At 32.9% G+C, this 13,177-nt stretch overlaps 1 protein-coding gene across 1 annotated transcript in view; it reads left to right on the top strand.

Moving 5' to 3' along the window:
- LOC149418059 (suppressor of lurcher protein 1-like) overlaps positions 1-13,177 on the top strand; it is a 346,086-nt gene that overhangs the window by 237,980 nt on the left and 94,929 nt on the right. The window contains exon 6 of the mRNA XM_089639636.1: positions 11,828-11,984. Within this exon, the coding sequence (XP_089495762.1) occupies positions 11,828-11,984 (157 nt within the window). The remainder of the gene's footprint in view (positions 1-11,827; positions 11,985-13,177) is intronic.

Raw genomic sequence — 13,177 nt, 5'->3', positions numbered from 1 at the left:
GACGTTTCATTTAGTGACATAAATAGTGACACTACACGGCTCTACTGAGTTTTTATGTTTCGTGACAAATAAAGCACAACGTGTTCCGAGTTAAATCACACATTTTATTGACATTGAACAATGTTTAAGGCGTATTATAATTTTTATTATTTAGGGGTGATTTATATGTATCGTAAAACATTTCCACTAAAAGTGGCCATCAAAGAAGCAAAAATTCAGTTAAGCTAAGCGACTGTCTATGTACAGTAAATTGTGAAATGATTGACTGAGTGTAAGAAATTTCTAAATAAGCATTCTCCTGCCTTCGATGTTTTCCCACAATTTATGAATTACCTCAGTTTCTATCTGCATAGCAAGTTCATAAAAAAAAACGTTTAAGAGGGAAAACTTTTCCAATTTTAAGATGGTTTACTAAATATTATCTGTTTATCATCTGTTCAATTTAATTAAACATCTTTTTTTTCATGAATACAAGCCGTGGTGTAGAAAATGAACTGACGTCTAATGAGACCTGTTTTCGGACTTTTTCACTGATTTATAGTACCTAGTATTGTTAGTATAGGTTAGTAGCAGGGATTTGTTCTCAACCCTGCTAAGCCCAGTGCAAAAATCTGAAAACAGGTATCTTTAACTGTCAGTTCATTTCCTACGGTCTGTAATTATAAAAATGGTAATGATGAATTTTATTTGAAACTGCACAAGCGTCATAACTGCTCCCAACCGTCTGGAGCCAGTGACACTATGTCATCCCTAATTGTGGTATCTTGTGAGGCTGTAGGTAGTAAGGAGGGGAAGGATATGGGAAAAAGGAAGCTGCGGAAGTATCTGGCTATTCAAATCTTGCCAAAAAATATGGCCAAAGCCATTTCAAGTAACGTTTCAATTCTGAATGGTGATCTTACACCAGGGCGATATCGAGAGTATCTTCCACTCTGAGATCATTCCGCATGAATTTAATGATAGTAGAGCATACAACACAAAGCCCTGGATTAACATTTTTTCATCATCATACATTTAGTCTGAGGTCAGAAACAATTTTAGAAATCATTAAAAGTCACTTAAAACAAACTTATTTTATAAAGAACTACTAACCTTATACAATAACCATTGTACGTCACTGTTTCTCTGTATTCTCTGCCTATTCCGTCAGTAAAACAATATATTGTGTGTTATGTTTTTTAATCAAAGCAACATGACGGAAAACACACATTGACAAAATTGACGAATTGTGCCAATTTCGGAAAAGTCACCTTAACAAAAAGATCAATTTATTATGGTTCGCCTACACTTCACTACTCTCTCGTCTTATAACTGGCACGTGTTACCGTCTAACTAATCTAACTTATTTGTCATCGCTAAGTAAACATCATGCCGTATTCCGCAGGGGTAGGCAGAGACGGCGGATCGCCAAACAACCTCGTCTTGGCACACACTCCTTGCTTAATTTACATTCATACATCGTCTATATTATTCCGACCTTTGACATAGTATCTGGTATACTTGATCGTGCCATGTATTTCTGTTCCCGACTTCTCAAGCCATTCACATTTGCGTCATATTATTCTTACCTTCTTTTCTTCGTTCATTCGCTCTAACGTGCCCAAACCACATGAGCGTCCCTTTCTTATTTAAATTTCATGTTCTGTGAAAGTTCTATTCAAGTCCTGTTATTATTTGAGTTCTGCGAATCAACTTGTTTATAATATTATAATAACAGAACTTGAATACAACATTCATATAAAATGAAAAATGACTTTGAAATTTGATGAATTGTTCAAATTCTGTGAAACAGAAAACCTTAATCTTACTCATAACGCTTACATTTTTGCGGATCTCTTCATTTCTTAGACGATTATACATGGTTTTACCACACACCCGGCTCAAAGATCTCATTTCTACAGCTTTCAGTCTACTTTCATCCTTCTTCTGCCAGCTCCATGCCTCACTGCCATACATCAGGGTAGATACACGCAGATAATTTTGAAGCCAAATATAAAAAAAATATGTGCATAGCAAACAAAAAATACAGGAAGTCCGTGGGTAAACTTCAGGAGGTGATTCTTCGTGATGGTAGAAGTAAAAAATGAAAATTACTTTCACTTTCTTTGCGTTTATCTTATTTAACCATATGTTCATACAATGAACGATGCAATACTTGAACTCTATTAATATAAGCTACATTTTATCACAATCATCAACATTCCTAAAAAAACACTTATTTTAAACCGGCTACCAGCTTTAAAAGTGTTGAAAGAACAACATAACATAAAAGCTGCCGCAAAAGTTTTAAAACAGTTGGCCTACCATCCACCACCGGAGTAATGCCAGGCTAAAGTCTAGTCTCAAACTAATGGCTAATAATTAAACTAGTGTTTCAACTTTGAGTACAATTCCCAGTACCGACACACATTCATTACTTACCCATTTCGTTCAAGAACGGTGCCTTCCAAAAACATAAATAACCGCACTAAGGCTGTTAAAACTTCTCCACTACTTTATGAGCCTAACTGCAATGACATAGAAGACAGTAGGTGAGCCCTTCTATATAAAAATACCAGGAATCGGAGTCATTTTCAGCTTTTTCCAATATATTTTTTATTAAAACACAAATAACATTGTTTACATCACTTTATTTCGATACAAAATCTCAACATGTTTCATGAACCAAGTTCACTTCATCAGGAACACAAGTATACTAAAGTTATAATTAAAATTAGGTCGGTCTAGAAAGAAGAGGTAGAAGGAGCGGGGAGGGGTAAGAGTGGGGGAGGGTTAATGAAAGCAGATATTATTAATAAACAAAAAAAAATTATAAACCCCATTTTAAATTTTTTCCCAATTACCCGGTCTTTCCCGTCTAATGACATTTTAATTCCTACTTTGAATAACCCTCCCCCACTCTTACCCCTCCCCGCTCCTTCTACCTCTTCTTTCTAGACCTAATTTTAATTATAACTTTAGTATACTTGTGCTCCTGATGAAGTGAACTTGGTTCATGAAACATGTTCAGATTTTGTATCGAAATAAAGTGATGTAAACAATGTTATTTGTGTTTTAATAAAAAATAAATAATGCCATCACAAAGTGAAAAGCAGTTAGAAGAAGTTTTCTTCGAAAAATTATATTTTTTTGGGTGGTTCCGCGCAGTATATCACTCAATTTATAAATGCTCACCTTGTAACTTTAATGCCAGTATGTTTTTTTACAAATTACGATTCACCAGAGTGATTTTCGTCTAAAACGTCTTGAGTGATCGGACGGCAAAATTTGCCATTTTTCTAACAAAATTTCTTCTGAAAGCTTATCACTTTGTATTATATTATTTGCCATTTTTCTTTAAATTTTGTAAAACATTTATTTGAATTTTTTTCAAGCATTTCCGCGTACAACAGATATTATTGGTAGAAAGCTGAAATAATGCTTTCCTATTTCATCAAAAGATGTCTGGATTCCGACATTTAAAGCCTAAAGTAAACCGTTTTAGAATTCATAGGTTTTTATTTATTTCTGAACTGCTGTTTTTTTCGAACGTGGGCTGTCAAAATGACGCAAATGTTTGTTTTATTCAATGTTCATCACATATTTACACACCAGTCCATTTGTAATTGAATTTCTAATTTATTTGAAGTATTTTTAACTCATTTGAAGTAGTTTTTATACAATATGTATCTATTCATAATATTAATTCTCTGTGACGTGTCTTTGTATCGTGTAAATGGCTGTCGGTATAAAGTATTTTATCGAAGTGAATAAAGCAAGAATCGAGACTATTCTTACTGAAAATTTTATACAGTAAACATATGTTTCTAAAGCAATACCAGTTTTTTGTGATGAAAGTATTTAATATCCTTATTTGATGAATTCAATTTTGACAGTTCACGAACCCAAGTTGACAAATATTCCATAAAGTATTTTTTTATACAAAACTTTTAGAAAAGCTGTTTACGATTAAAAAATAAGTATTGTTATATATTTATCTTTGATTATATATTTTTATGTATCTTTGATTATCAAGTAGGCCATCAAAACAGAAATAGAAAATATTCAATGTTGACCCAAAAACACTTACAGAATTCATGTGATGTTTATGACTTTAAAATATTAAATAAACGGCCAAATATGGTTAAATTCATTGGCTATATAGCAATACAATTGGTTTATATGTCTTCATATTTTTTTAACGATGGCGGGAAATTTCCAAAATTGATAGATATTTTAGTTATTTTAGCGATCACTCGAGTGGAAACGAACTATAAAGTTTTCATTTTTCAAGCCTTCCAAAAGGATTTAAATCTTATGGGGTACGCGTGACGTAATATGTAGCTATGTTTTGTCAGGATAATCCCACTCAGGTCAGTATGAAATCAACAAATCCCAATTGCTATATTTTGCAATATTTCTAAATATCACGAATTCTTTTAAAATAATTTTTATACCGCACTGGTTACCCGTGTGCAAGTATACGCAGCGCAACTTAACACAGTGTTGTTCGCATTCGAGGTTGAGGTGTAAGTAGTCAGAACCCGCCTACCAATCACAGGGCGCTTAAGTATCTTACCTTTTTAATCATTTTTAAAAAAGATTTAATTTAATAATTATATATAATAAAACTTATATATTCAGAATTGGCGTTTGTTGATGTATGTAAATGAATATATGTATTTTATTCAAATATTTTTCACTCTAGTTCCTGAATGTACCTATAATAAAAGGTAAATAGTACATTATCATTTATTTATAAGGCTATCCAGTTATACAATTAATAGATGAAATACGGAAAAAATAACTCATCAAAACGCTGCTGACGTCATTAATTCCTATTCAAGTATGACTAGAGTCTAGACCTGGGAACGCAACCGCTAAATTTAGAAGTCAATGCTTTCGCTGAGTACCTAAACTTAGCTGAAAAATATAGTCAAATCACTTATTTATTTAATATTCTTGCGGTAAAACAACACACAAAGCAGCAGTAGCCGCGAGTACCATCAACAATTGCCGCCATTTGCAAACTGTTTTTGCTAGATGGCACTGACTTGATCACGAGACACTGTACTGTAATTAGCCCTGTCCCCATTAGCATCCCGATTGCACATGTGAAGATATTAACAACAAAACTATCTCATTGGAAATTCTATAGCGCTCAAGCAAAAGCATGTGGCTAAAATATATTGAACAATATAAACTTTTGAGGAAAAAAAATTTGGAAATTCAAAACATCTGAAATTTTATATTCCTCATTATTAGTACCTTGCATTGCTTCACTAACTGCGGGCGGTTGAGACCTTAACGCGACTGTGACATTTAAAAAAAATGACATGAAATGGTATAAAAAAAGACATTTTCACTTTTAAATTTTCAGAATAATCTGAGAAAAAAGTTACGTAATAATGTGTTAGGTCAGTCTTATCTATTTTGCCTTGGACAAGGAACAGTGGTTTTGAAACTGATCGGCGATACATAAATAAAGAAGTTCTTAACCAAATAAATTTGTTTTGTGTAAATGTACATATTTATGTACATGTACTTAGTTAGTTTATTCACACACGTGTAGACAATTGAGATCCTTTGTTAAAGGTTCTGCTAATAAAACCAATCATATATATATATGATCAGGCAGGGTGAGGTTGGCGTGTGAATGTGTTTTGTGAATATATCAGCAGAACCTATAACGAAGGATTTCAATTGTCTACACGAATGTGAATAAACTAACTAAGTACCTACTGAAATAATACCTCCAAGGTCAATATTATTATCGTGGTATTTCAATACATATCGATTAATACTAAACAATTATCTTGACATAAGCCTTTCACGTGCAGCATGAAATAACCCATCATTAAAAATAATAATAGTAAATGTTTTATTATCTTCCTTTTTGTAACAAATAGAGATAATGATATCCTCACTGGGATCTTCCGTGCTGAGTAACGAGTAATTATAAATATATTATATAGTATTATTCTGAAAAAATATTGAAATATTTATATAAATATTTAAATATTCATCGATTGAGACCGGTTTTTGAGTAGGAGTGGACGTACAGTTTTTGGGTGAAAGCAAAAATGTTTATAGTAAAATTTCGTCGGAATAAACATTACAGAATTTTCACCTGCTACTTCTGCACTTTTAAATCTTATTTGCTTTTTTAATTTTTTTTTTATTTTTGCTGGTATTTTTTTTTTATTTACTAGATAAAATTAACTCAAGATTTTGATACTGTTTTGAGTCTGATAAACTTTATTTCAGTGCTTTCCGACGTAATTCAGAGAAAATACATAAAAAACAGAATTTCTGCGATACAGATGATGAATATTTGTTCCAAATTAACAAGTGGAACCAAGGTATAATAAAACTTTACCACGATTTAAAAGTTTCGTAAATACATACTGCGTCACAAAAATCGCACATCTAGGAAAATAATTTCCAAGCGTAAGTTACCCCAAATACCTAGCCATTGTATCTAACCCAAACAATATTGTTATTAATTAAAAATACATTTAACGACCTCATCATACAATAGTTTTATTTCATAAATGATACAAATTTTTGAGTGTGGGACGGTAAAAAAATGTGGCGCATACATTCTTTTCTACATTCTGGGATATGAAAGGAGCAGTTTAAATCAAATGTAGGTCATTTACTATCTGAACGTCGAACATAACACAAGTCAATTAATAGCGCTAAAAAAAACCGCTTAAAATGGACACTACTGCTGACGAAGCCTCTCAAGTGGTGGCAGTACTTAAATCAGGGATGCGACAGTGTGATGTTACTCGGCAACTAAATTTAAGACGTTTTGCCGTTCGACGGGTTTTTTAACGGTTTCAAGATACTGGTTGCATCGTCCGGAGGCAAATATCAGGGTGACGACGCTACACATCAAAAAAGTCGATCGCTTTATTGCCAGATTTTGCAAAAGGTGCGATTTTTGTGACACCGAGTGTAGTTTGAAAAATTGTCATTCTGGTATGTTTGTCCCAACGCCCAGCGCCCGACATCTAGAATTAGCATCGAGAAACGAGCAAAAAAACATTATTATTACTGGGGCGGATTAAAGGCGCCGTTTAGCGTTAACTATCGCGGTTTTAACGTTTTCACTTTAACCACGCGAGCCGGAATCCATCTAAATGGCCGCTTTGCATTAGCAAAGGTCAGAGTTCCACCTAACTGAGCGATTAAACCCAACTAAATAAGGTATTGATTGCGTAACTACCCCGGGGATTAACTTAATAGTGTTGTGATGGTTATTTGAAGGTTATACTTGGGAACCGATTGCGGAACAGATGTGAGATATCGCTTTGTTTGGGCCTGTTAAGATCCCAAAGTTTTGGATCTCTAACCTATTGTTGAAATAGGTTAGTGATCATGTTTCAACTTTCTTCTGGCAAACCTAAATAATGGGATAATTCACCAATAACATTGATTACGTAAGCAACTTAATAATAGATCTAAATACAGTTAAAAAAAAATATACTCGTTAGTGTTAGAATCCTAACATAATATACCATTTAAAAATGTTTTAGTTGGACTAAAACTAGTTATACGTTTTGTATCATACGACCACATTCAAGGCCAAGCTATTATGAACGTGGAAAGCAATGCTTATTCTCTCCCCGCCTCTTGTGTTTTCGGAATTCATCCCTTCTCTACTCGTATGCATTACTTCATACTCAGACACTAACTTATTGATTAGTTTAGATGACGAAGGAAGAGTTTTCTTTCCAAATCAATCTATAGTGGTAATGGTTTAGTATTTGTTTCAGTTTATTTAATTACATTTTTATAACGTACGTGAATGTAAGACTAGTTCTGAGAATTTACCGGGGTACCGAGGGCTTGTTATTTAATTGCCATATTACGTTAAACGACTGTTTAAGGCTGGCCGCATACATACGTTTTTCGTATTCGATTTCCGAATTCGTTTTCCGTATTCGGACATCCGAATGCACGGAATCAGTAGAAAATACATTAACTGCCGCACACGTTCGTTTTAGTTCCGAACGGAACAAATTCCTTACGCACGTTCCGAATGCGAGCCGGCGCGTTCGGAGAAACCGAATCGAAAAAACCTAATGACGTCATGTGGAACGCAGCTATTGCATACAGTTTGTTTGTGCTGACGCAAACTTACGGAAATTTCCGTTCGTAATGTAGCTTAATTGGCGACCAGTCGCCTTTTAGATTTTTTCGGCGCCGATTCTCGCTCTGAGTAGCCTAAATGGCGATATATCGCCCTTGTTGGCAACACTGGTACTGACGTTTATACATTCCGAATGAAGAAAAACGAAAGTTTGCGCTAGTCTCACGGAATTCCGAATACGGAAAACGAATTCGGAAATCGAATACGGAAAACGTATGTATGCGGCCAGCCTTAGGGATAGATAGATTCAAATGACTGTTGACTATTTCACTTCTTTCTCATATTCAATAAATACTGGTATCCCACAGGGATCGCTTCTGTCTACATTGCTTTTTTGCATTCCTCCGAAACTCTAAATGACATTGATAATGGCTCGGAGGGCTTTGGAAAATAAACTGTACCTTCAAAGGGTTTCACTTCTATATTCACAACATATTTCAAAATATTAATAGCTGGGGGCCTATTCTGTATCTTTCGTTCGTGACTTAACCTTTCCTTACCTGTGCTGTCAACTGAGTGAAGATCGTCTCTAATTAATAAAACATCTCTGCAAATATACCAAACACGGAGTGAACTTTTTTAGCATTTCTCCGGAATCATTTATTTACTGCATTAAGTATTTACAATATATAATTATTTACCGAGTGTGTAGCACCGGTGGACGAGGATGTTTTTAACACTGTAAGGAAAGGGTTAAAACGGGTTTGTGATGTGGCTAAACCGGCAGCAGGAAAATTTCGAAAGACACAGAGTAGGCCCCCAGGTCTAAAAATTGATCCGAAAATTGGTATTACTTCTAATACACCACAAAATTTTGCCTTAGATACTTAAATTAACATTTTACATACAAAATATAGTTTGTAATGACATTCAAAATATGCCTGAGTAATAATTGTCAACATTTTTGAACCAGGATTTATTAATCGAATCAACTGAACAAATAATACTAGAAATGTCTCCAACATAGATTTAAATGGTAACCAATGTCGTCATGGATAAAACAGTCAGGTCTCCATTGATAAGCTATTCGTATATGCAACAAATATTTTTAAAATTATTTATTGTTATTAAGTTTAATTTGTAGAACTCCATTTTTTTTATTTTTTTTTTTTTATTTTTTTTTTTTTTACCCAATAACAATATTATCACCCTCCCTAACAACTAACCATCTTATAAACACAAAATTTTATTTTTTTGATATGACGTAAAGAGCCTAAACAAGTCACCAATCAACAAAAAACCGAAAGATTTTGTTTCATAAAAGCATACAGATTTGTTATTCTTCTTAAACACCTACTAACAAGCTTACAAAAAGAGCTTGAATGCTAGAAATCTGTATGGTATTGTAAAAAAAATTTAATCTTTCATATATCTGTGCGTTTCATTCTGTTATTCCTGTTCACATCACAAAGCCGCTACGTTAAACCATTCCTGTTAAAACATCAATAAATTTAGGAAAACGTCTGAAAATAATCCACACATTTTTTTAAATTTTATTCAGCAAAATTTTATTCAGAATGTGAATTTATTGAACAAAGAAACCACGCTGGGTGATCGTTTTCCAAGCTTTTGTTAGACTCCTAGTTTTTTCAGCTTTGCCTTTATATCGTTGTGTTGAGTACACTGTAGTGAACCTTTTATGAAGTGTTTGAAATATAAATAATAATGTTTTTGGAATATAAATAATTCTTGTTTTCGTACAGTTCACAAAATAAGTTAATAAGGATGTCGTCTACGTATCGGACATAATAAACTATATGTGATTGTAACGCCACTTACATCGGACAAACGGGGAGGGCATTCTCAACTAGATTCAAAGAACATATACGATGTTATAATAATAAAAACACATCCTCAAAATTCGCAGAACATCTCTTGGTGAATAATCATACCCCACTTAACAACAAGGGTCCTAAACCATTGCATATAGAAAAAAAGGGCATTAGATTAAATTTACTTGAACAATTAGAAATCAATAAACGAACGAATGACCCAAATTTAACACTAATTAATAAAGTACGGAAAATAATTTACTCACCACTTCTCAGTATTTTCACAAAACCCAAGCAGTATAATGCACACAAATAATTCATAGCAATAAAGTCATTAGTAAATAATTAAGAACCCATTACCATTTACTGAGGGGAAAACATAGATTGGTTTAACCAACAATAGATCATGTCATCGGTGTAACCAGTAATAAATCAATGTATGCACCTTCAAAATTTACATTTGAAATAGTATAAAAACGTCGTCTCAATGTGGACTAACCACAGTTTGAAAATGGCCTTGTAAGCCGAAACAGCTGTCACAATAATAAAAAACTAAAACACTTGCAGAACTTAATAATAATATTATCAAATTTAATCTAAATTAAATTTATAAAAAAATTAAATGGAGTTCTACGAATTAAACACAAAAACAATAAATAAATAAATATAATATGCGTTGAATTTTTCGGAATACAATAATTTTGTATTTCTTTCAAGTGATAGAAATAAATTGATTAATTGAAATAAATTAAACACCTGTCCCAGGATTTTACGCATTCACATATTATTTATGGCATTGTTGTCTTTAAATTAAAGTTTCCTGGTTTTCACGTGACAAAATTAATTTGCTTTATGTTTTATAACGAAAATAATGAAGAAAAAACACTTTATAATTTTGGAAATGTATATTACAGTAATATTTATAAAAATTCCAATTTTGAAATAGATAATTAAAATAATTATCTGAAAAAATATTATATGTTGTTACAAACTTTTATCGATGGTCTGAATTATTCCTCAATCATTTCCGATTTTGAAAATAACACAGAGTATTAATATTCAGAGCAAATTTGAGTTCATTGAACGTAAATAATTTCACGCTGGAATAACGCAAATCAGAGATAACCTAAATTATTAGTATGTTTCATGATTATTATTTTAAAGCAACCACAATCAAATAGTAGGTACAGGTTAGCTACATAATGCAAATTAATAACAAATACTCATTTATTTTCATAGGGTTTCTACGTAAGTGGGCTTGTTAATAACGTGTATTTTGTAGAACAAAGAATACTGAAGTAGTAACAATATTAAAATTAATTATAAAGAATTTTTATTAGAGAAATATCGCAGGAGGATTGGAATAACACTAGAAATTTTTTTTAGAAATTTGCTTTGCGCAGTTTGATTACATATTATTTATTATTATTGTTTATGATTTTCTGATACACAGTGATGATCTTTTGATACACAAGACACTCTTATTTTACAATTTGGAATAAACATCTTAAACGTAATTAATACTTTAAAAAAGATGGAATAACTGACACAGACCAAATATATAACATGTTTGACGTACTAGATATACGCCAATTAAAATTAAAATTACTACTAATCTACATTTTTCACCAAAAACAAATTTCACACAACAGTTTCCAGACAACAAGCATTATTCTTCAAAATAGTTACAATATACAAGTGTTATTCTTTTACATGTAAAGATTTTACTTTGAAACGTGAAGGCCAAGCGATTAATTCCTTATTGGGATTGTTCCTGCATTATACAGTACAGGTATCAAGGGAAGCGTCACAGTATTTCTTTGCATTCTAATTTATTTGTGTCATGTGTGTTTTCATTGTCTTCATAATAGATTCTTTCAAAGATCCAATGAACTGATTGAGTTTTTTTGTTCAGAATTGTTCCAGACCGAGGGAGAAATGGAAATGGGAACAATGTGCGACTACGACTTCGTGTCTGCTGATAACTCCCGGACCCACGGCAGGTTCTACAGTCCGCGCTACCCCTCAAGCTACCCCCGGAACATCAAGTGTTCCTACAGGTTTAGAGCGAGGTGAGACCCAGTTGCAGTCATATATATGGTTCCAGAATTCAGGTACACTAGTGACTAGAAACATGGGGAGAGACGCAATGCAGTTTCAACCGCCCGCATTATCCCTTCAGCTACTTACGAAAAATCAAGTGCTCGAAAAAATCAAGTACCCATTGCAGATTTTATAGCGCATGATTCTGACAGTTGACAGGAATATTGACCTACTCGATTCGAGTTTTGTTTCTTTCTCGAAGGTACGTACTTACAATGTGTAGGCAAAACCTTCCAAACTAAGTTTGTACTGACTGCGTCCATTCTCAAGTAATATCACTATATGTTTTTGAGACGACCAGAAGCCCTTTCATTATGATGACAAACTCTCCTGAAACCGTGATCTGAAAGATTTATTGTGAACATTTAAGAATGGTTTTTTGTACAGTCTTCTTTTGTTATATAAACACTATCACAAAAGTATGAAAAGTTTTGTTTATGGATTTTATGTATAAAAAATACTTCTGAAAGATACATTGACTTCTGTGGAGGTCTTGAATCAAATAGTGGAACAGTGCATAAAATTCATTAAATATTAAAGAAGAAACATTAATATTATCTTTTTCACATAATTAAAAGACGACTATTACAAGATTTACCTACTAAAAACCAAAGAAAACAAATTGAAGATGTTACAGAACCATATTTTATTGTTGAGTTAAGATTAACTTGACGCTCTTTACGATTTACGTTTAACCTCCTACAAAATGGGGCATCAGATCATAACTTTCCTACAGGTATCAACGTATTTGGCATACAAAAGCTTTTCAATTATTTATCTTCAACTTGTTAGGAGGCATCTTATGCAATTCATAATGAGGCATCTCACAAATTTCTAAATTCAATGAAAACAGTACCAAGCAATTCCGTATAACCTAAACCTTGCAAAGTTAGCAAAGCCAAGGATTAGAGGTTCGTTGCTCTTGTTGTGTTATTGCTTCAGCCCGTGTTATCTCATGTGTTATATTATTGCCGGCAAACTTCTGAACATGATAACAGTTAGCGCGATTGCCTGTGAATAGATTATATTTAGAACTTTGTAATTGCTATTTCCGACTATGGCGGTACAGACATGCAATTAAGAAAATCATTTGGTGTTTTATTACAGTCTTGAAATTGATTTTTGTATTACCTCCAAAGGTAATGAAACACAAAATTTATTC

The sequence above is a fragment of the Hesperophylax consimilis genome, chromosome 14 (assembly GCF_061612785.1).
Source record: "Hesperophylax consimilis isolate HC1 chromosome 14, BYU_Hcon_1.0, whole genome shotgun sequence".
In the NCBI taxonomy this organism is placed as follows: Eukaryota; Metazoa; Arthropoda; class Insecta; order Trichoptera; family Limnephilidae; genus Hesperophylax; species Hesperophylax consimilis.
This window is presented reverse-complemented; position numbering and strand designations above follow the sequence as displayed.